Genomic DNA, 25735 nt, shown 5'->3' with positions numbered 1-25735 from the left:
TAATGTCCTCCAATGTCATATCACCACCTTTGTGCTGTGGATGATCCTGAGAAGTAATGCTTTCCTGGGAAGTTTTTTAGCATTTGTACTAGTCGTGTGTATTTATCAACAAATTTAACCCCCAACAAAACTAGAAGCTTGTCCAAATTTGATGCTTTCACACAGTTCAGTCACTTAAATGCCAACATGGATTGGTCAATTTCAGAGAATCCTTACAGTGCAGAAAAAGGCCATTCAGTCCATCAAGTTATCACTGACCCTCCCAAGAGCAGTCTACCCAAACCCCATACCCTCTCCACCCTATCCCATTAACCACTCATTTCGCATTGCTGATCCACCGAGCCTACACATTCCTAGACACTACGAGGCAATTTAGCTTGGCCAATATGCCTAACTTCTATATCTTTGGAGTGTGGGAGGAAACTGGAGCACCTGAAGGAAACTCACGCAGGCACAGGGAGAACGTGCGGACTCCACACAGACAATCACCCGAGGCTGGAATCAAACCCAGTTTGTGGCCCTGTGAGGCAGAATTACTGCCACTGTACGACTGTGCTGCCAAATTAAACTTCTGCAGTCTTGCATACAATCAAGTAAATTCTATTATGTCAGAGATAATGGAAACTGCAGATGCTGGAGAATCCGAGATAACAAATTGTAGAGCTGGATGAACACAGCAGGTCAAGCAGCATCTTAGGAGCACGAAACCTATTGTTTCAGGCCGAGACCCTTCATCAGAAAAAGCATAATTCTATTATATACTCTTCCATAGTACTGAACTGTTTTCCCAAATTTGTCAAAATTTGATCATGCCTCATAATCAGTCAATAGGTCATCTTTGTTGATAAATTTTATCAGTGTAAATTAACAATCTGCCCAAACTTTCATCTGGGTTCAAGTCATAAGTCTCCAAGGAAAGAAAGCTCTCTGTATGTGAACAAAAGTACGAAGGTTAAACTTTACTTCATCTTTTCGAAACAAGTCACCCAAACATACCTGGTTACTTCATTCTTCCACTGATCAGAAGGCTCATTTTCAGAAAGCAGGATTAGGGGAGTCATACCCCCAAAACCATCCTATTTTGACCCAATATCTTCTGCTGCTAATGCTAAACTCTAAAAGGCAATGGCATTCAAACAGAATTCAAGTTCACACTTTTAAGTGACAGTTTTATTTCAGTCAGTCACACTTACATAGAACATAGAACATAGAACATTACAGCAAAGTACAGGCCCTTCGGCCTTCGATGTTGTGCCGACCTGTCATACCAATCTGAAGCCCATCTAACCTACACTATTCCATGTACGTCCATATGCTTGTCCAATGACGACTTAAATGTACTTAAAGTTGGCTAATCTACTACCGTTTCAGGCAAAGCGTTCCATTCCCTTACTACTCTCTGAGTAAAGAAACTACCTCTGACATCTGTCCTATATCTTTGACCCTTCAATTTAAAGCCATGCCCCCTCGTGCTCGCCGTCACCATCCTAGGAAAAAGGCTCTCCCTATCCACCCTATCTAACCCTCTGATTATTTTATATGTCTCAATTAAGTCACCTCTCAACCTCCTTCTCTCCAATGAAAACAGCCTCAAGTCCCTCAGCCTTTCCTCGTAAGACCTTCCCTCCATACCAGGCAGCATCCTAGTAAATCTCCTCTGCACCCTTTCCATAGCTTCCACATCCTTCTTATAATGCGGTGACCAGAACTGTGCACAATATTCCAAGTGTGGCCGCACCAGAGTTTTGTACAGCTGCAGCATAACCTCATGGTTCCGGAACTCGATCCCTCTATTAATAAAAGCTAAAACACTGTATGCCTTCTTAACAGCCCTGTCAACCTGGGTGGCAACTTTCAAGGATCTGTGTACATGGACACCGAGATCTCTCTGCTCATTTCCGCTACCAAGAATCCTATCATTAGACCAGTACTTTGCATTCCAGTTACTCCTACCAAAGTGCATCACCTCACACTTGTCCTCATTAAACTCCATTTGCCACCTCTCAGCCCTGATCTGCAGCTTATCTATGTCTCTCTGTAACCTACAACATCTTTCTTCACTATCCACAACTCCACCGACCTTAGTGTCGTCTGCAAATTTACTAACCCATCCTTCTACGCCCTCACCAAGGCCATTTATAAAAATGACAAACAGCATTGGACCCAACACCGCTCCCTGCGGTACACCACTAGTAACTGGTCTCCAGGAAGAACATTTCCCATCAACCACCAACCTCTGTCTGCTTTCAGCAAGCCAATTTCTGATCCAAACTGCCATATCTCCCACAATCCCATTCGTCCGCATTTTGTACAATAGCCTACTGGATGAGGGTGTAGAAGGATGGGTTAGTAAATTCACAGATGACACCAAGTTCGGTAGAGTTGTGGATAGTGACGAAGGATGCTGTAGGTTGCAGAGAGACATAGATAAGCTGCAGAGCTGGGCTGAGAGGTGGCAAATGGAGTTTAATGCAGACAAGTGTGAGGTGATGCACTTTGGTAGGAGTAACCAGAAGGCAAACTACAGGGCTAATGGTAAGATTCTTAGTAGTGTAGATGAGCAGACAGATCTCGGTGTCCATGTACACAGATCCTTGAAAGTTGCCACTCAGGTTGACAGGGCTGTTAAGAAGGCATACAGTGTTTTAGCTTTTATTAATAGAGGGATCGAGTTCTGGAACCATGATGTTATGTGGGGAGCCTTATCGAACGCCTTGCTGAAATCCATATACACCACATCAACTTCATTAAACAGACACTCCTCTGACTACGAGCCCCCCAAATTTATATAACCAATTCAAACCAAATTACTTCTTAATTTACATATGCTGGGCCTCAGGCATTTCTTCAGATATTTCAAATTCTGTTTATCAAATGGTTGTTTTGAACGCCCATGGCAAGAGTGTCCCTGCTAAGTATGCTCAGGACAAGCAGGACTCTTGGCTGGCCTCCACAGTTGGGGCATTAGTGCAAACCCTTTGTGCATGAGAAGAGGCACAAACAATGCTGCACATTATTGAGGCACTGCCCCTCTGTTGCTACATGGTGGGCTAATTGTCTTCAGGCATTTGCATTTGCTAAAAAATAAAAATAATAGCTGAATGTGACATTAACAGGCAAGAAACATGCAACAACGCATATTTCTAAATTGCAATGCTACTTAATACTCAGCAGTTTATTATATTTAAGAGATTTTAATCAGGTTGGTAAGGAAACTGGTACTTAAACACAGGTGTTAGTCATATAGATAAGTCTGATTCTCACTGCAGAGCTTGCCTATCCTTGCGCAGTATTTTCCGTGAGCCAGTAAGCTCCCACTCCATTGCACATATGTGATCCACATTTTGCTGTCTTCCAACTGCCATTTCATATTATTTTGTGGATCTTTTGGAAAGACTGCAAGGGATCTGCAGATTCGAATGACTGTTCACACGTATGCATGGTGTAAACCTCTATGCCAAGGATTTTGACTGTGAATTCAATTGATAATGGCTCTTCATCCCCTGTGACTTCTTCCTCTTCCTACGTTGATTGGGAATGTTCCAATTCTTTAGTATCTGAAATTAAAATGGATTAGGTTACGACAAGTGGAGAGGTAAATGTAAGAAAGCTAAGTTTGCGCAATTTAAAACTTGTGAGTTCGAAGATACCAGCAGCCATGACCTGAGGAGTGCCCCTCAGCATGATGGTTAACTTCTGTGTGAGGTTAACATATGCAGCCAAGCTTGTTCTCCTCTGGCTCTTTTCTGTGCCCCCTTAAATACTCCATCTCAACCTATCAGAAAGAGGAAAGAATGTTAGTTCAATATATTTGGACAATATGTCTGTTATGATTGAATAGTCATTAGTGTATGTGTGAGTTTTGAGGTCTGGGTATGAGACTTGCAACAAGTGCTGAGAGTGAGGTAGACAAACTTGATTGAAAGCCTGAATATTGATTGCTATGGAATGTTGGTAAGTGTGAAATCATTATTAAAGCAGTGAATGAATCCACTGTTAGGGTACCGAGGCTAATGGTGAAGTTGGCAGGATATACCATTTTGAAGATTGAACTTACTTATCTTCACAGCTTGTGTTGGATAATGAAACATTTCCTTGTGTTTCATCCTTTTTCTATACTCCAGATATCAATTGCCACTGTTACCCTTCCCCATATCTTCTCACAAAGCCTCCTGTTTTGTCTTACAAATGTGGAAAGTTTCTGCTTCTCGCCATCTCCTATCCCAAGTCCTCTAGTGCTGTGTCTAAAATCTTGGTGCAGCTTTTTAAGTGTGCCACCATTCCTGAATCTATCACAGCACAGATTCAGAGTTCGAGTAATGACTGTCGCCGACAGAGCCATAAGCTACGTCCCCATTTAATAAGTGCTCATAATCTTTATGCTACTCAGGCTATTAAACCTGCTGTGTATTAACACAGCAGATGAATACCACTGGTGCATCTCGCAAATATGTGTGATGAATTAATCTACTGTGCTGCTGACAGCATAGTGAGAGGCATTGGTTAATCACATACCATGACTTTTGTATGCATTTCGGGGGGTTATCCACTTTATGCTCCCATTTCCACTCAGTCCAGTTTGAATACTATTTGTTAACTCATCAATCTAATGCTAACTACAACCTCAAACCTGTATTACAATAATGCAAGCAAGGCACTACTACACTGTCATCTTGTGTGTAGGTTCTATGTTTCTGTTGAACATTTAATTTTTAGTTGCTAAATGGATAATTGACTGCCACAGCATGATGGCTTGCAAAATGCTAAATTTCCTCTGTTATCTCTAGAATGTCAGCACCCAGGATTGCTATGATTTAAGCCCACAAATTCCTGACAGAGCAGTTATGGATTTTCTAGAGTTTAGCTCTAGTTGTTTGCATCGTAATTTATGCAATTGTGCTAACAGAGCCAAATTAGAAAATCACTGCCTTCAGATTGCCCTTCAAATAGACTTAAGGAGAAACCAAAGAGATTCTGCAAATACACTGAAGGCAAAAGAGTAACGAGGGAAAGACTGGGGCTGCTGAAAGATTAACAAGGTTGTCTATGCGTGGAACCACGGGAGACGTGAGAAATACTAAACAAATATTTCACTTCAGTATTTACTGTGGAGAAGAACATGGAAGTTAGGAACTTGAGTAAATAAAAAATGATGTCTTCAAAAGTGTCCATATTACAGAACAAGAGGTGCTGTAGATCATAAAATGTATAAAGTTGGATAAATTCCCAGGACCTGATCAGGTGTATGCCAGAGAGATAATACAGTGTGGAGCTGGAGGAACACAGCAGACCAGGCATCATCAGAGGAACAGGAAAGCTGACATTTTGGTTCAGGACCCTCCTTCAGAAAAGGTATATGCCAGAACTATGTGAGAAGCTGGGGGAGAGATTTTGGGCCCTTTGCTGAGACATTTGTCTCGTTGACAGCCACAGGCGAGGTGTGAGAAGCTGGCGGCTAATTTGGTACCTTTATTTAAGAACAGTGATAAGGAAAAGCAAGGGAACTATAGATTAATGAGCCTGTCATCAGTGGTGGGTGAGTGGTTGGAGGAGATTCTGAGGGACAGGATTTACATGCATTTGAAAAGGAAAGGAGAGGTTAGGCATAGTCAACATGGCTTTGTGTGTGGGAAATCATATCTCACTTGATTGAAGAGGTGACAAAGAAATTTGGTGAAGGCAGAGCAGTAGACGATGCTTGTACGGCCGTCACAAGGTGTTTGACAAGGTTTTGCATAATAGCCTGGTGCGCAAGGTTAGATCACATGGAATCCAGGAGATCTAGCCAATTGGATACAAAATTATCTTGAAGGTAGGAGAAAAAGGGTGGTGGTAGAGAGCTGCTTTTTGGATGTGGGCCTGAAACCAACGGTGTGCCACAAGGCTCATTGCTGAATCCACTGCTTTTCATCATTTGTATAAATGAATTGTTTGTGAAAACAGGAGGTATGATCATAAAGTTTGCAGATGACACCAAAATTGGTGGTATAGTGAAGAACTTTTGCAGATGGAGATTAATTTAGATAAATGTGAGGTGTTGCATTTTGGTGTGTCAAACCAGGGCAGGATTTATACAGATAATGACGGTGCATTGGGGTGTATTGTTGAAGAAAGGAGGGTGCAAGTGAGTAGTTCCCTGCAAGTGGAGTCACAGACAGACAGAGTAGTGAAGACAGCATTTGACATGCTTGTCTTCATTGGTCACTGCATCAAATATATGAGGTGAGACGCCAGTTTGCAGCTGTCTATGATATTAGTTAGACCACTTTTAGAATACAGCTTTCAACTCTGGTCTGCCTGCTTTGGAAAGATGCTGTTAAACTTGAAAGAGATTGGAAAAGATTTATAAAGACATTGCCAGGATTGGAGGGCTTGAACTATCAGGAAAGACTGAATAGGCTGTGCCTTCTTTCCTCGGAATGTTAGAAGCTGGGGAGTGACCCTATAGAGGCTTATAAAATCATGAGGGACATGGATACGGTAAGTAGCCCAGTCTTTTTTTTTCCCAGGGCAGTGGAGTCCAAAACTAGAGGGCACAGGTTTAAGGTGAGAGGGGAAAGATTTAAAAGGGACTTAAGGGGCAACTTTTTCATACAGAGGGTGGTGCATGTATGGAATGAGCTGCCAGAGGAAGTGATGGAGGCTGGTACAATTACAACATTTAAAAACTATCTGGATGGGTACATGAATGTGGAGGGTTTAAAGGGATATGGGTCAAATGCTGGCAAATGGGACTAGATCATTTTAGGATATCTGATGAGCATGGAGACGTTGGACTGAAGGGTTTATTTCTGTCTTGTACAGCTCTATTACTCTGTAATTGTCGCAGTGCAGTATGTCATACACTCAGGCAGTCAAATCTCACAAAGCATTGCATTGCAATTTCTATTTATCAGGATAATTCTGCAAACGTTTTTAGCTAATTGACATATTTCCCAAGTGACAATTCTTAATGCCTAAGCCTGACATTTACTGTCACTGAGATATTATCTCACACTGTTAGTTGTGTTTCCGTTGGTAGCACCTCTTGGCTTTAGGTCAAAAAGTTGAATGTTCAAGTCCCACTTCAGAGACTTGAATGCACAAATCTAGGCTGACGTGTTAGAGCCACAATGTCATTGGCACCTGACTTGTTAAACCAACAATCCTACCTTCTTTAAAGTGGATGTAAAAAATCCCATGGCACAATTTCAATGAAGACCAAGTACTGCTGGTCAACATTTATTTTTCAATTAAACCACTTAAAACAGGCATGACCATTGTTGCCGTATATATTCGAAGAAACAGAGTGTGAGAAACAGATTGGCTGAAACAGAGTGCGAGAAATTGAGTGTTCTGAACAGAGTTGGAGAAACAGGGAGGGCTGAAAGAGAGGAGCTCAAACAAAGTGTGAAAAACAGAGGGCGAGAGATGATTGATCTTGTGTGAAAATTGATCCCTTGCTTTTAACTGAAATATCCTTAATCGCTCATGAATCTTAATTTATGAATCATTAAAACAGTACTTATAAACACTTACTCCATCCATTAGGCCAGACGCTGGAAGCAAACAGAATGACATGATCCAGTGACATGCCCTTCCCTTTGCTTTCCTTTTTCCTGGTTTCCGAACACCTTTGAAACCACAGCTGATAACTCAACTTCTTGCCATGGCTTAGGACTGCTCATAAATACATATTGAATGTTGAAAATACTCATAGTTGTTAACTTCTTCTTAGAAATGGCATTCTGCCATTATCTTTTAGTTGAAAGTAGACCCCTTAAAAACATTTTTCACGTATGAACACATGCCGCCCTGCCCACCCCATTTTCCAGTCCAAAATGGGCCTCAAAACGGACAATTTTTTGCGCCGGTATATAGAGAGCATTGCTGTGCATCAGAGCATATTGTGCTCAAATTGAATCAAGCATTTCCTTCAAAGCTAAATACACTTTGAAAATGCTGCTTTGACTGCAGATTGATTTTGGATCGCTTGATGATATGCAGAGTGTCGAATGAAAGCAACTCTTTTTTTCCAGGTAGTCCTCATAACAATGTTGAATCCTGATGTCATTGTTCTCAACTGTTTTGTATATCTATCTCACTTTCCAGCAGGGTGTTAAGATATATTTATAAGGACCAAAAAAATACATTTTTTCCTCCTTTTTTGCCAAGACCATGTGCAATACTGAATGTTTAAATAAACAGGGCACTAAAGAGGCTATATCTGGAGTATATTATACACTTTTGGTCCCCTTATCCAATTAAAGGCACATTTACCCAAGAGGCAGTATGATTCAGTGTCAGTAGAATGGTTTGTGGTGTGAGGGGTTTTTATTTCTGATAAGGAGAGCTTGAGAAGACAAGGTCTATACTGAGTTGAGTAGAATGAAAATTGATTGAATTGGAATGTATAAAATTCACACGGAAATTGACAGGATAGGCATTGAGAAAATTTGTTCCACAGCTGAGGAACTGAGAACACGGGTTTGAAGCTTTAGAATAAAGACCCATCTATTTCTTCATTTGAAAATTTGTGAATCTTCAGAATTCTCTGCAGCAGAGAGTCATGAAGTCTCATTTTCTGTGTCTGTTCAAGACATAGATCAAAAGAAATTCAGTTACTGAGTGAATTTAAGGATATGGGAATGATGCACAAAGTCAGGATTGAATGGTGGAGAGGGCTTGAAGTATCAAATAGCCTACTTCCGTTTCTTATATTCTTGCGAAGATCAGCTAATTTAGCACACTCGAATGTATGATCTCCAATCTCTGATTCACAACTGTACTGGAGAGAAGTTTAGCAAGTGCAATAGAATCTCACACTGAATTCATTAAGTAATCGTTACCTCAGACTGCCACTGATGATGACATTACAGGCATCATACTGTTGTTAACACAGAAGTTCAACACGCCACATTGATATGTGTATGGATACTTCAATTTAATTCACATTAGCAAAAGATGAAAACAATAACTACTATCCTCATTTTATTGTACACTTCATCTCAGAGGCAAATCATGTTTTGTTTTATTAATGATAATGTCATAAAGATAATGTCCTTTCACTTCTGACAGTTATCAAAGCTTGTATCAGCTTGCATGACTGCAGCTTCTACCTCTTCATTAACCTTAAAAGGCTGGATTTTGCAATCAATAACAAATAACGTTCAATGGGATTGTGCTTGAAAACTTAATGTAAATTTGAGAAACCAAAATTTCAATACTCTGTGTTCGGGATCTGGGATTTGTCTGGACAGGGAAAGAAACTATGCATCCCCTCAATCTATCAGAATGAGTAATTGTTTATCAGCAGTGAAGAGTCTGAAATGGGAAGTGTCCGAATGTTTAATTTCACGTCAAATTAGGTTCTGAAAGAAAACAAAATGAGATTCAGAGGACAGCAAACATTTTTGATCTCCACTGACAACTAAAATCTGAAGGATTAAGTCACTTTTCAAATGTAGAGAATTTTTGTCTGGCAATAGTTAACACTTATCACATGTTTCAAACTTTATTTATATGGAAAAATTCCTAACTATTTTTTCTGGAGGTTCTGGTGTGACTCAATTAGGTAAGTATAGTGTTGTCCCACTTCACCATGCAGTTCAATGCAGAATTCTTTTTTAATTCATTCATGGGATGTGGACATCACTGGCTAGGCCAGAATTTGTTGCCTATCTCTAGCTGCATAAAGAGCAGTTATGAGTTAACCATGTTGCGAAGGGTCTGGAGTCTCATGTAGATCAGACCTGGTAAGGGCAGCAGTTTCCTTCCCAGAGGACATTGGTGAACCAGAGGGATCTTTCCTGACAATCAGCAATGGTTTAATGGCCATCATTAGAATCTTATTTCCAAATGATTATTCAAATCAAATTTTGCCATCAGCCATGACAGGGTTCGACTTAGGTCCCCAGAATATTACCTCCATTTCAAAATTAATAATCCAGTGATAATACCACTAGGCCATCGCCCACCCTGAGATACCTTTCCCACAAAGCTGATGCAAGAGCAGGGCACCTCGAGTAACAAGCATGTGCAACCACTAGAAGGTTATTTTTGTCCTTAAGAATATATTTTAACACCTGCTGAAAGAGAGATAGCTATACAAAGCAGGTGAGAACAATGATTCAATATTGCTATGAGGGTGACCTCGAGGAAAAAAGATTTGCTTTCACTTGACATCCTGCATATCATCAGGCCATCCCGAATCAATCTGCAGTCAATGAAGCAGTTCTGAAGTATATTTAAAATTGAAGGAAATGTTTGTCTCAATTTGTGCACAGCATGCTCTAATGGACAGTAGTGTTCTGTATATACTCATACAAAAGGTTAAATACTTTAGGTGTCCATTCTTTAACAATAATAAAGAGTGCTGTACTTACAGTTCTCTTTACTACAAATCGAGCACCAGTGGTTAGCTAGCACCCTCGGGTGAGCTAAATCTCAATGATTCCTCCTCAAAGCTTTCAGCTACCAAATGCGCTTAAATAATAAACGGATTTAAATTAGAGCACATGAATCATGTAAGAAATAATATTGAATGGATAAATTGCATCATTTAAGGAGAATTGTTCAATAGAGAAAAATAATCAAAATAGCTTGGTGGAATTTAAAATAGCTCAGCCATCTGATGTGATGAGCTTTGACCCAGAAGCAGTGCAGGAAGGACAATTTGTCATTTTGTTTAAAACATCTGTGGAAACTGTATTTGGTTTTAGGAATGTTTGAAAATGATTTTTTTAAAGAGTTTGCTTCATTTGATGCCAAAGGAATCAGTTGCAGTTTTCCTGAATAATAAAAAAAGCAGCCAATGTGGACCGATGACTACTGACCTGAAAGCTGTATCATCGGGAAGAAAGCTTAAAAATGCAGTCACAAAGGAAAACTACAAGAAGAATGCTAATAGAAGAATTGATAGAGGTTTCACAAATCATGAGTGGGCTGGATCGAATAGGTAGGAAGAAATTGTTTCTACTCATAAAGGCAACAAGAACAAGAAGGCTTAAATTTAAAGTGATGTGCAAAAGAAGCATGGGTGATATGCGAAATAAAACTTTTTTCCGCTCAGGAAGTCAGGAGGTGATGGAATGCACTGCCTGGAAGTGTCGTGGAGGCTTTTCAAATAAGTTCATTAGATGATCATTTTGATCAAAAATATTGTGCAAGAGTATGGAGAAGAAATAGAAGATTGGAATGACATTCATTTACCCAGTTGATGCAAGCATGATGGGGCAAATAGGCTCTTTCTGCACTGTAACTCTTCTGTGATTTAGATCCTCCACTGCCTAGTTTGCCAGCTTTTCAGTGTGAAACTTGTTTGCTGACTAGACTTGCTCAGAGAAGTTTTGAAATTTGCCCATTAGTTTGTATAATGAGGGTATCCTACAGAGACAAACAGTTCCCTATTGACTGCGATCTCAGGGAAACTATCGTGTGGTCACTTTCCTTTGATGAAGCTGAGGTTCCATTTGGGATTGTTAAATATAGGCACATGTGTGTATAAAGTGGATAAGCACTTTACTATCAAGCGCATTAAGACTGACACAGGCCTGTCAAAATCAGCTGTCAAAATTAGCTGGAGCACCTTTCAATGTGACCTGACAAAACTGTTAGATAGACCTGTCAGAGGAACCTGCCAATAAAAAGGAAAGAATGCTTGCTGTTACTCTGTCTGTTGATATAGGCCTGAAAATTTCAATTTTTGAATTGCCGCTGCATAACACAACCACCCTTTATAGGAGTGTGTGCCTTTGATTTTGTAGTTTGATAAATACTGACAAGCAGTTTTGGGCACTTTGATGTGAGAGTTTGAATTCTAGTGTATAATGCACTTGAATGAAATATAATGTTTCATCTTGTTTAAGGAAAGTCAATGTTGTGAATGTTTTCAATAAATTAGTGCCTTCCTTTTCTTAATTTTAATTTGTCTCGGCATGAGTTTTGACGTCTGCCCATGGTGCATACTGGATGAATTAGAATGCATGGGAAAGAGCTTGGGCATGTTGGCATAAGTTGGGACCTAGACAGCAGGTAACTAGTGGGGCATAGCTTGACATGAACGTTCCATAATAGGGTGAGATTTGGGTAAAGAAACATAACTTGGCAAGGAGCTATGAGAGGCAAGAGATAATGAGAACTGCAGATGCTGGAGAATCCAAGATAACAAAGTGTGAAGATGGATGAACACAGCAGGCCAAGCAGCACCTCAGGAGCACAAAAACTGACGTTTTGGGCCTAGACCATTCATCAGAGAGGGGGATGGGGAGAGGGTTCTGGAATAAATAGGGAGAGAGGGAGAGGCAGACCAAAGATGGAGAGAAAAGAAGATAGGTGGAGAGGCGAATATAGGTGAGGAGGTAGGGAGGGGATAGGTCAGTCCAGGGAAGACGGACAGGTCAAGGAGGTGGGATGAGGTGGTAGGTAGGAAATAGAGGTGCCGCTTGAGGTGGGAGGAAGGGATGGGTGAGAGGAAGAACGGATTAGGGAAGCAGAGACAGGCTGGGCTGATTTTGGGATTCAGTGGGGGGAGGGGACGAGCTGGGCTGGTTTTGTGATGCAGTGGGGGAAGGGGAGATTTTGAAGCTTGTGAAGTCCATCTTCAGTCCGCCTCCCCCTCTCTCCCTATTTATTCCAGTTCCCTCACCCCATCCCCCTCTCTGATGAAGGGTCTAGGCCCGAAACGTCAGCTTTTGTGCTCCTGAGATGCTGCTTGGCCTGTTGTGTTCATCCAGCTTCACACTTTGTTATCTATGAGAGGCTAGAGGTTCAGTTAAGGGCATGAGGTGCCATGAATGGGACATGCAGTGAGTGTGGATTCATATCTGAGTGATGGAGGGATCTTTCATGTTATTTAAATGTCGGGCTTAGTGCCAGATTCCCAAGACAGATCCCTGCACCTCCAATTGGATAAAGTAGGCAGAAGGGTTTGCAGTTGGGAGGCGGGGGTTGATGTCTGCAACACTCACTTCCAATCAATGGCCTCTTAAGTTCCTCAAGGAGCTGGTTGGCCTGGATTATATTCTCACCTGAATAAAGTAACTGCATGGTTTGTGTGTTTGCTCAGCTTTCGGGAGTGATTGAATGAGTCTTGTACGACATGACTGATGAATGAAAATAGTGGGAAATAAGGTGTTCCAAATGGATTGTATCAAATATCTTTTGCTTGACCATTTGGCCAGGTGTATGCTCACTGTTGAAAAAGACATTTAGTACACTTACCTTCGATGGTTGATGCATTGAATACATCAATTAGACTGTCATGCTGTGCTATACTGGACACTGGTTAGGCCACTTTCAGAACACTGCATTCAATTTTGGTCTCTCTGCTGACAGAAAGATGGTGTTAAACTTGAAGCAGTTCAAAAAAGACTGATGAGGATGTTGCTGGGATTGGAGGGTTTGAACAAGAGGGAGAGGCTGAATAGGCTGGGGCTTTTGTCCTGGAGCATTGGACGCTGACAGGTGACCTTATAAAGGTTTATAAAATTATGAGGGGCATGGATATGGTGAATAACCAAGGGAGGGGAGTCCAAAAACTAGACAGTCTACGTTTAAGGTGAGAGAGGTAAGATTTAAAAGGGATGGCGAGTGTAACTTTTTCAAGCCGAGTTTGGTGGTTGTAAGGAACAAGCTACCACAGGAATCAGTGGAGGTTGGTAGAATTACAAAATTTAAAAGGTTTCTGGATAGGTATACAAATAGGAAGAGTTTAGAGGGATGTGGACTAAATGCTGGCAAATGGGACCACATCAGTTTAGGACATCTGGTCAGCATGGCCAAATTGTACTGACGGATATGTTTCCATGCTGAATGAAACTGTGACTTTGTATATAGACCGCTTGCATACTGCATTCTGGAAGTCCACAGTAAACTCAGTCATGACGAGTGATTCAGACATAGTAAGAATTATCAATGCTGGAGTCAGAGATAACCAAGTGTGGAGCTGGAGGGACACATCAGGTCAGGCAGCATCAGAGGAGCAAGAAAGTTGATGTTTTGGGTCAGGACCCTTCTTCAGAAATGATTGCCTTGGAACATTGCAGTCTACAGCCAGTGGGACAAGGTGTAGGGCTGGATGAACACGGCAGGCCAAGCAGCATCAGAGGAGCAGGAAAGCTGACGTTTTGGGTTGAGACACTTCTTCAGAAAAGTGTTTTTTTTCTGAAGAAGGGTCTAGATCCGAAATGTAAGCTTCACTGCTCCTCTGATGCTGCTTGGCCTACTGTGTTCATCCAGCTCTACATCTAGTTATCTCAGATTCTCCAGCATGGGCTGCTCCTACTATCTCTGTCTCATCATGTTGTGATTTTCCAGGTGCCCTGTTAACAGTTCACTTATAATAGGTTTGAGCACTTTGCCTACTTCAGATGGGAACCCAACTGGCGTATAGTTCTCTGTTCGCTTTTCTCACAATGGTGTTATGTTTGTTTTCTTCCAATTATTGTAGTATTGCAAAATTTAATGTGATGTTTAGTTTTTTTTTAGGTGAATGCTGAGCAGTTGTCTTTTCTTGCTCTTTAAAGTTATCCAAGTATATCATATGATCTACTACTCACAGAGTATCTTCTGCATTATCATGCCAGCATTTCACCTTGTTAAAGGTCCAAAGCAAAAGGAGATCATCATGTCTGTGTGGCCGACAATAGCCAATTGGTCTAATCACACTTTCCGATTGTTGGTGTAGTTTTATAGATTATTGCACTACAGTACAAAACCAGTTACTTTTCAAATAATATGATTGTTTGAGACTGTACCATCTTTACAGAAAGAGAATTTCAATATCCCCACAACCTTTGATGTGAAAAAATTTGTCCTCAAAAGCTACATACTTATTGCAGCAAATCCATGCCCCTCACTACCAACCCCCAAGTTCTGGGCACCTCAAGGATGGGGATATTATCTTTCCGTCCACTCTCTTTGGAGCCCCTCATAATATATACTATGCTTTCGGTACGTAGATATATTTTAATGCCTGCATGACCACCCTGCCTACCTTCCTGGTCATCCTCACAGATCTGTGGACAATCAAAGTTCATTCCTTTTGTGTACACTTCTCAGTATTCTACCATTTCTCAGTATTCTACCATTTCCTGCCGTGGTTTAGCTTTTCTATCTGAATTCTGCAAATAATCTAAATACTAGTGTAAAAGAATGCATTTGAATCATAATTAAAATTGGCCTTAAAATAATGATTAAACATAAAAGCATTTACCAATAAGATGGGGATCTTTTCAATTACACAGAGATCAAGGTTAGTTAGTGAGACTAATGCTGTCGGATTCGATTTGGTGTCTATGTTCTGCAGGAGACAGTTCTGGGTTATGTGGTGATCCCGGTATCCCAACTCATGGTTCAAGAGTAGGCAATGAATTCAAGATAAAAAGTCTTCTGCGTTTTAGCTGTGAAGCTGGTTATGCTCTCCGAGGTTCATTGGAACGATCCTGCAGACCAAATGGGTCCTGGTCAGGTGTTCAACCAGTTTGTGAAGGTAAGTGCCTCTTTCTTCAAAAAAAAACGCGGTGAACTATTCAAAAGGCTACGACTAAATTTGCCAATAAATATATTCAATGATTGAGGAAATCGAAATGAAGCACAGTGAAACTTGAATTTTAAAGGTTTGAGCCACTGCAGCAGATAAGAAAGGCCGAAGCAGAGGAAGAAGCCTGCGGTCTGGAGATATGTGACACAGTGAGTCGTTGAGTAGAATTGAGAGTGATCCGAGAAAACAAAGAAAAGCAGGGAGATTGTAAAAAGTGGCAAATATGAAACTTGGGAAAAAAATAAACATGTACAAAGGAGGAAATCCCAAAACTGAAGAAGTTAATAAGTTAGTGAGAGACCAGGTTTTCTCCAATATTTTATCCTGAAGTTTGTAAGTCATGCTGGAAGTGATTCTCCAGAAATGAGAGGAAAAGGCAGCCTTGGATTAGTCTAGATTTTGCAAAAATGTAATGGGAAAATCACCGTGACTGTATACTGATCATGCTATCTGATGAGTTAAAAGGAGACTTCAACTTTATCTGTAATTCAGTCTAGCCAGACATCCAGTTTTACAGAATTTACCATTCAGAACTGTTCATGGAAAGACAGAACTTTTACACAGAAGAGATACTTGAAGTCAGCTTCAGCAATCAAGGATGTTTTATTGGGATTAGAGGCAATATCAAGGCAAAATCTTGAGCTGTGGAAAGGTGTTTGATCACTAATCTTGGAGTTTTAGAATCGTTGAATTCCTACAGTGTGGAAACAGGCCATTTGCCCACCAAGTCCACACCAACCTTTCAAAGAACATCCTACCCTGTCCTGCCTTGTAACCCTGCAATTCCCGTGACTAACCTACCGAGCCTGCATATCCTGGAATCCTGTGGGCAATTTACCATGGCCAATCCACCTAATCTGCACATCTTTGGAATATGGGAGAAAACTGGAGCACCCAGCAGAAACCCATGCAGACATGGGAAGAATGTGCAACTTCCACACTGACAGTTGCCTGAGGATGGAATTGAACCCGTGTCCATGGTGCTGTGAGGCAACATTGCTCACCACTTTACGGAGGCTTAGATCCACTCATGGGTGAGGGGTTGGGAACACGACATATAATCATGAACAGGTAGCCTTGCAGAACTGGATTGCAGCACTCCGGCTTCACTTTGCCCACAATTTCTTCTGAAGAAGAGTCTAGGCCCAAAACATCAGCTTTCCTGCTCCTCCGATGCTGCTTGGCCTGCTGTGTTCATCGAGCTGTACACCTGAAAATCATTTATCTTTTTCACAAAACAGCCTTCAGCTCTCTTTAACAATGGACTTCCCAAGGACACATACCCATGCAGCCAAGCTAAACCTGAAACAGAGGTTAAATATGCAGTACACAACCTTCATAAAAGTACCCAAAGGAATTTGAAATTTGAAAACAATCAGTTTCATTGCCCCATCAATGAGCAGAAGGAGAGTGAAGATTAAGTGTGCACAAACTGAGGGGTTTGAATGAAGAATTAGTCGACTGCTAAAGCATTACACAGCATTGCACGATGAGTGAAAACAATCAGTGACATGATGTGGCGACAAAGGTGGATAGAGTACATTCTGACCCCACTCACCACAACAGCATCTGAATCTAACACAAAAGAAAATTAAGAAAAGGAGGAAAGTAAACTAAAAAGAAAAATATCAAATAGAATCAGTCAGAGGCTTGAAAGGCAAAATGCAAAAGATTACGTCAGTAAAACAGTCTGAAACACTGTAGTTGCAACCTTCAAAACAACAGGAATGCATATGCAACGTAGGAAGCACTGACGCCACAATGTATAAAGTCTCCAATCAAGCCATTACTTTTAACACCATATATGTGGCATAAATAGATTTTTTCTAAACTTTGAAATCACATTTGCTCAGGCTGTTGGTTTGTGTGTGGAAATCTTTTCCGCGATTCAGTAAGATCGTGGCTGATCTGATAATCCTCAAATCTACTTTCCTGCCTTTTCCCAGCAATCTTTGATTCCATTATTGATTAAAAATCTGCCTAATTCAGCCTTGAATATACTCAATAATCCAGCTTCTACTGCCCTCTGCCTGAAAAAATTCCATAGGTTCAGCACCATCTAAGAGAAGACATTCCTCCTTATCCCTATCTTAAACTTGCAACCCCTTATTCTGAGATTATGTGCTGTAGTCTAAGACTCTCCTGCAATGGATAAACAGACTTCCACATCTCCCCTATCTAGCCCCCTCAGAATGTTGTCTGTTTCAATCAGGTCAAGTCTCATTTTTTTCCAAACTTCAATGCGTATAGGCTCAAACTACTCAACTTCTCCTCATAAAACAGACACTCCATGCCCAGAATAAACCTCATGAACCTTCTCAAAATTGTCTCCACTGCCAGTCTATCTTTCCTTAGGTAAGGGACCCATGCTGTTCACAATATCATGCTTGTACATGTGCCAATTTCTTTCATTATTTTATAGCTGTATCATGTGGAAATCCTGGCACCCCAGAAAATGGGAAGATAGTTTACAGTGATGGCGTGGTATTCTCCAGCTCCATTTCTTATTCCTGCTGGGAAGGCTATAAAACGTCTGGGCTAACTACCCGGCATTGCACTGCTAACGGAACATGGACTGGATCAGCTCCTGACTGCACAGGTTAGTGTTACAGTACAGAAGTAGCAGTGAAACATCCCGTGATGGTTTTCAAACCCGCCCCCTCTTCTCATTCATCACTCTGAAGAACAATTTAGAATCAGATTGACCTGATTTTATTACCTACCACATATCACACCACTATGGCGCTCACTAAATCCAACTGAACTATTTGGTCCTTTGAAAGGCTTCCTTTAAGTCTTGACGTGGATGTGCCGGTGTTAGACCAGGGTGGATAGGGTCAGAAGTCACACAACACCAAGTTGTAGCCCAACAGCTTTATCTGAAATCACAAGCTTTTAGAGTACTGCCCCTTCGTCAGTTGAAGAGGTCACTTCATCTGACAAAGGAGCAGCACTTTGAAAGCTTGTGATTTCAAAAAAAAGCCTGTTGGACTATAACCTGGTGCTATGTGACTTCTGACTTTTTTTCAGTCTGACAAGGCTAACGCTTGCAAACAAGTTCAGGAGGATAAAAAGGATGGATTTTTGTCAGATAATATCCAAAGAACATCAGCCTCCTGTTAACTGATATCCATTACTACCTGTAATTTCCTTCTCCAAAACTGTAACAACACTGGTTGCATTGGAAAATTTGTTTTGTTTATATTTAGTGCCTTTTGAATGTTAAGCGGTTTAATTATGGGTATGAATGAGCATCTCAACATTATTTGTCAGTGTCAAAGTTTTGTAAAGGGAGAAAGGCTAATTCATGCCAAATAAAGTGAGTTTTGACATGAGAGAATTATTTTCCGTCTGGTTCTTCTCATTCCAGAAATTCATGCAAGAATTGTCAGTAACTGTCTGTAACTAAAAACAGAAAATGCTGGAAATGCTCCATAGTTCTGGCAGCATCAATGGAGTGAGAAAAGGAGGCAATGGTTCAGGTCAATTAACTTTCAGAAGAGTTCTAATGAAAGGTTATTGACCTCTAATATCAAATCTATTGCTCTGTCCACAGACCTGACGGATATTTCCAGCACTTTTCCTTCCATATTTCCGTCATGCACTGTACATAACATTTGTGTTCTGTGAGCATTTGCCCTTGCTCAAGTAAGTGAGCTCTCATGACTGGCAGTGTTTTAGGCACAGTGTTGTCAAGAGTTTTCCATCTCCTCTATTAATACACTCAAATACCCGCAGTATTAGCTGCAGATGGAGACTGATCAAAGTTCCAACAATGCGCTGTTCATGATGCATTCTAATTTGAAAGAGACACTTACAGACTCTGGAGTTAATTATTATGCAAATATTTTCAATGATCAAATTAAAATCTTGTTTAATTGAGGTTTTGCATCAATAATTGTACTCACCTTTTATTACAACCTTTTCTCAGTGTCCTCTACCGTTCTTTCACTGTAAATATATCTTACTTGACCTCATGCCCATGCTCTTAGAGATAATTGCAATTCCTCTCACTACTTGATCTCTTACACTCCAGTGTCAAGTCTCTTAGTGGAGTATAAATCCTTTCACAGCCCAGAAAACTGACATCTCTGTTTGTACTTTGCTCATCTCCTATGAATTGGGTTGAGCAAGCAATCATTTTTTAAGTACATCTTGATTGTATTCGATCACTCTATTCAGCTTTTGGACCAGGATTCAAATTAAAGATAATAAAATGTGAGGCTGGATGAACACAGCAGGCCAAGCAGCATCTCAGGAGCACAAAAGCTGACGTTTCGGGCCTAGACCCTTCATCAGAGAGGGGGATGGGGGGAGGGAACTGGAATAAATAGGGAGAGAGGGGGAGGCGGACCGAAGATGGAGAGTAAAGAAGATAGGTGGAGAGAGTGTAGGTGGGGAGGTAGGGAGGGGATAGGTCAGTCCAGGGAAGACGGACAGGTCAAGGAGGTGGGATGAGGTTAGTAGGTAGCTGGGGGTGCGGCTTGGGGTGGGAGGAAGGGATGGGTGAGAGGAAGAACCGGTTAGGGAGGCAGAGACAGGTTGGACTGGTTCTGGGATGCAGTGGGTGGGGGGGAAGAGCTGGGCTGGTTGTGTGGTGCAGTGGGGGGAGGGGATGAACTGGGCTGGTTTAGGGATGCAGTTGGGGAAGGGGAGATTTTGAAACTGGTGAAGTCCACATTGATACCATATGGCTGCAGGGTTCCCAGGCGGAATATGAGTTGCTGTTCCTGCAACCTTCGGGTGGCATCATTGTGGCACTGCAGGAGGCCCATGATGGACATGTCATCAAGAGAATGGGAGGGGGAGTGGAAATGGTTTGCGACTGGGAGGTGCAGTTGTTTGTTGCGAACTGAGCGGAGGTGTTCTGCAAAGCGGTCCCCAAGCCTCCGCTTGGTTTCCCCAATGTAGAGGAAGCCGCACCGGGTACAGTGTGCGAACTGAGCGGAGGTGTTCTGCAAAGCTCACACCCCGCCCCCGCCACAACCGCCCCAAGAGGATCCCCCTCGTTCTCACACACCACCCTACCAACCTCCGGATACAACGCATTATCCTCCGACACTTCCGCCATTTACAATCCGACCCCACCACCCAAGACATTTTTCCATCCCCTCCCCTGTCTGCTTTCCGGAGAGACCACTCTCTCCGTGACTCCCTTGTTCGCTCCACACTGCCCTCCAACCCCACCACACCCGGCACCTTCCCCTGCAACCGCAGGAAATGCTACACTTGTCCCCACACCTCCTCCCTCACCCCCATCCCAGGCCCCAAGATGACATTCCACATCAAGCAGAGGTTCACCTGCACATCTGCCAATGTGGTATACTGCATCCACTGTACCCGGTGCGGCTTCCTCTACATTGGGGAAACCAAGCGGAGGCTTGGGGACCGCTTTGCAGAACACCTCCGCTCAGTTCGCAACAAACAACTGCACCTCCCAGTCGCAAACCATTTCCACTCCCCCTCCCATTCTCTAGATGACATGTCCATCATGGGCCTCCTGCAGTGCCACAATGATGCCACCCGAAGGTTGCAGGAACAGCAACTCATATTCCGCCTGGGAACCCTGCAGCCATATGGTATCAATGTGGACTTCACCAGTTTCAAAATCTCCCCTTCCCCAACTGCATCCCTAAACCAGCCCAGTTCATCCCCTCCCCCCACTGCACCACACAACCAGCCCAGCTCTTCCCCCCCACCCACTGCATCCCAGAACCAGTCCAACCTGTCTCTGCCTCCCTAACCGGTTCTTCCTCTCACCCATCCCTTCCTCCCACCCCAAGCCGCACCCCCAGCTACCTACTAACCTCATCCCACCTCCTTGACCTGTCCGTCTTCCCTGGACTGACCTATCCCCTCCCTACCTCCCCACCTACACTCTCTCCACCTATCTTCTTTACTCTCCATCTTCGGTCCGCCTCCCCCTCTCTCCCTATTTCTTCCAGTTCCCTCCCCCCATCCCCCTCTCTGATGAAGGGTCTAGGCCCGAAACGTCAGCTTTTGTGCTCCTGAGATGCTGCTTGGCCTGCTGTGTTCATGCAGCCTCACATTTTATTATCTTGGAATCTCCAGCATCTGCAGTTCCCATTATCTCTGATACTCTTTCAAATTAAAGATAAATGGGATTCCTAATAGTTAAAAGGAAGCCTCTTCCCAGTTAATACCACATAATGGTAACAAGCAATTTTACTCAGAAGTATTATGGAAATGACAATGATCACATTGGTACAACAAAATTGTGTCTTTGAAATTTAAGACTGTGTTTGAGAAACACTAGAGGCATGTTCACTTACCATTTTGCCATGGTATATCTCACCTGGCGCGACTTATTCTGATCTGGGACGTGGCCCATTCCAATCTTACAAACCATTAACTCTGATTTCAAGTATTTATTGTTCCATAAGATACTATAGTATAAGGTAATATGAAGTTATATTTTATGAGTAGAAGCTGCAGTATAACACACACTAGCATATTAAAAAAAAAGTAAAACTTAATATTTTTCCTTATAATATTGATTAAAAAAACTAATTCTGATCTTTTTTCTAAAATAAATGAACATTAAAATGTAATCTATTTTTGATGATAGTTGAAATTTCCATTATGTAAGTAATGGATAAAAACATTGTAACGACTTGTTAGTAACTGAATTACTTCAGTCAGATTTGTTTTGGGAACAAGAGAATTAGTTTGGAAACTCAATATGATTTTATAATGTTTGAACATATTGTATAATTTTGATGAAAAAATTGACAATTGTTACAATTTTCAGTGATATGATAAAAGACCTTTTCAGTGATAAGTTGAGAAGATAATATGTATGCGCAAGAAGGCTAATGACAGATCAAGGTAGAGAAAATGATTGTACTGTTGGGTGTAATTATCATGCAGTTTCTTCTGGCATATTTTAATATGAAGATGTGGCTAAAGATAGAATAAAGTAACATTCTTGTTACTTCACCTAATAGATTCTTCACTGTGAAAAGGCCAACAAAGTGAATTGAGTGGTATCATCATTTGCAGACTTTCTTTCAAGGATCCATTATCAACCTGTTGAAAGAAGGCAGGATTGCAGTTAATAAAGGCCTAAAATCAAAAGCGCAGATGCAACCCAAGAAGAAATAAATTACAACACAGCATTGAAAATCATGAATATGTCTCAATCCTAAACAACATTATTAAGACAAATAAAGAGGAATAAGGATATATTAAAAATTAAATAAACATTATGGAGAATAAGACAAAATGAGGGGTGACAAGGATGAAATTCAGATCAGTCTCCCAGTGAGCCATACTAACATGTTCATCTTTAAGTTCCATCACGTTGGCTAAAGTGTGACATTCTAACAGAGGAACAAATCTGCTACGTGTTGTGTGAATTATTATTTTGTGAATTATTTGGAGATTTGAAATTGTAGTTTAGTTTCATATTTCTGAGTGCAGTTTGGTGATTTTCAGAGACCATTTTCCACATTCCATTTTAGCACCCTGCCTTCATTCTGAAAGGCTGAGCAATATTTTAATGTTAAAGCAAAGACAACAAGTAAAATAGGTGGTGCAAAGCAACAATTGCTGGCCTATGCTCTTTTGGGGCTTGCGCGCTGTGTGGGGAAATTTAGCTGCACACTGTAGGAGTTTTTATGACTGTAATCTTCATAAGTAAAATTATCATCTGCAGCATGTAATTACAAAGTAATAGAAACAGTTTAAAGAGATTTGGGGCACCAAACAGTTTAAGAAAACCAATTTAAACTGTAAGCATAAAAAACCATGAAATCATATTATTCCAGAATTGAAATGCTGAGTTCATGAGCAATATTGAATAATGAAAATAAGAATTACAATATTGAACTGTGGAAATAAAACCATGCTCTGCAGTGTTTTAACTTTTGTTTTTTTTCCCTTGTTATGGTCAATTATAGTTATTGATTGCGGTGACCCAGGCGCTCTCGCTAATGGTGTCCATCTGGGAAATGACTTCACTTATAATAAAACAGTGACCTATCAGTGTAATCCGGGCTTTCACATGGAGTCAGCTCTATCTTCTACACTACGCTGCGTGAAGAATGGCTCTTGGAATCAGACCAAGCCAGTTTGTAAAGGTAGGAACAGATGTTATGTGGAAGCAAGGGGTTGTCACTACTGCACGGTATATGCTCAGTTCCAAGTATACAAGCCTTCTAACTTGCACAATTGGTTAATCACTGTTCATTAGTTCTACACATGCTGATGATAAATGCATTTAGCTGGGCAGCGTATGCGTTAATTTTCAAGTTGACAGTTTGATTGAGATCAACACTACCAAAGGAACACTGTAGGTAAGTTCATAATACCTTTAATGGTAATCTCGATAATTGAGGACCCATGGTAAGCATCTGAGGAAGATCCAGAGGTTGAATAGGAAACTGAGAGTGGATACCTTAGCTGCTTGATCAGTTGTTTCTGCACAACGTAATCTTTCTAATGTGAAAACTGTAGTCAAGAACACAAATAAATATGTTCTCCCATTAACTTCTCTGGTTTTATCACTGGTAATTACAATCCAATAAGAGGAATATGGATAAAGTTGTGTCACTTATTCAGGAATTGAAGCTGATGCTGTTTTTGTACTTGAAACTCCAGTAAACTAATTGACATTTTTGACGGGTCGATTCTGACATGTCCAAAGGATTAAATATAGTGAATATGATTTAAATGTAGCAACTTTCAAACAAGAGGGGATACGAAATAACCTTGCTCGCTCCAAGGATAATGGTATTTTGGAATGCATTACAAAGGAATGTCATTACAAATAGATTTAAGTAACATGTAGAGAAGAAAGGAATTGAGGCATAATTTCAGGTAAGATATAAACATGAGAGATGATATTTGGGTATGAAATCCCTAGGCATTCCAGGAACGTGGCTCTGCATTTCTAATTATTTTAAGGCTTACTACTAAAGTATTGGCCATGGATTTATTGATCAGAGCACGGCAGCAGTAGGCCACCGTCAGATTACTCATGTGCTCTGAGATTCTCTGCTTCCCTGGATGTGTGCTGTTCCATTAACTTTCAAGAAGCTTAACACCATCTCGGATAATCCACTGCTCCACCTCTGATCCTCAGTAATAGCAGTATGTATTAACTATATGATGTGCTGCAGAAATTCACCAAGACTTCTGAGACAGCATCTTCTAGATCCACGACTGCACCCATCTACAAGGATAAGGGCAGTAGATACGTTGGAACACGGCCACCTGCAAAACCCCTCTTGAAGCCAGACAACATCCTGATTTGGAAAAATATAATCGTTCATTAAGTGTTGTTGGCCAAAACCCTGAAACTCCCTCCCTAACAGCAATTTGGGTCTATTTGCGCCAAATGGATGGCAGTGGTTCAAGAAGTCACCTTATCATCATCTTTTCAAGGACATTTAGAAATTGGCAATAAATACTGGCCAACCAGTGAAGCCCATAACCCTGAATGATTTTTAAAAGAATTAAAGAGTAGGTACTTGAGGATTTCACAGCTACTGTAAAGAATTATCATTTGATCCCTATTTCCAGCTTCCACCAAAGAGATAACAGGATGATTTAGCAGCAGAGACTCGCGCTTTCAAATCTATTTCATATCTTTTCAAGGGAATTCACAAGGACCATTTCTTCCATAATCATTGTAATTAGATTCCTGGTCTGAATGCGCTGTAAGTTGGAAGGATATAATAAGTTGAGCAGAGCCAGGGAGAGACCCAGAGAGAAAACTTTAAGATTGCAAGAAACTGTATGAGAGGCCTAAATAGAGAGTAGGTGATTTACATAAGAATGACAGATTTACAGAAGTTGGCAGTATATGAATGAAGCATAATGAAAGAGATTCTGAGATGACCATTTGGGTAAATGTGTATCAGGCTAAAAGTGAAAGAAGATGGCCATTGCAGGAAGTGGCAACACTCTTTCTTAAAATTGGTTCTAACAAAATAACATTGCTGGGGATTAATGTTATGTTGTTAAGTGGGGCTTTACCAGGGCAGTGAAGCAGAGTGTGTTAACCTGATTATCAGAGTCACTGTATAACCTAAATTTAGTACCATATTGCAAAGGTTACGGTGCTGCGGTGTTTTAATGGCTACACTTAATGTATTTGTTTCTGAGTGGTTTTAGAATGCTTTGCAATTAATTTGGAGGTATTCTAAGGAAAATCAGTCAAAAAATGAACAGTGATAACAAAGTGTGAAG

At 41.1% G+C, this 25735-nt stretch overlaps 1 protein-coding gene across 1 annotated transcript in view; it reads left to right on the top strand.

Annotated features, from left to right (window-relative positions):
• LOC125452488 (CUB and sushi domain-containing protein 1-like) overlaps nucleotides 1–25735 on the top strand; it is a 2230063-nt gene that overhangs the window by 2144267 nt on the left and 60061 nt on the right. The window contains exons 59-61 of the mRNA XM_048530978.2: nucleotides 15287–15469; nucleotides 17943–18119; nucleotides 23443–23622. Coding sequence (XP_048386935.1) covers nucleotides 15287–15469; nucleotides 17943–18119; nucleotides 23443–23622 — 540 coding nt within the window. The remainder of the gene's footprint in view (nucleotides 1–15286; nucleotides 15470–17942; nucleotides 18120–23442; nucleotides 23623–25735) is intronic.

Source organism: Stegostoma tigrinum, chromosome 4 (genome assembly GCF_030684315.1).
Source record: "Stegostoma tigrinum isolate sSteTig4 chromosome 4, sSteTig4.hap1, whole genome shotgun sequence".
NCBI lineage: Eukaryota > Metazoa > Chordata > Chondrichthyes > Orectolobiformes > Stegostomatidae > Stegostoma > Stegostoma tigrinum.
Note: the sequence above shows the minus strand (reverse complement) of the source record. Positions and strands in the feature narration are given on the sequence as shown.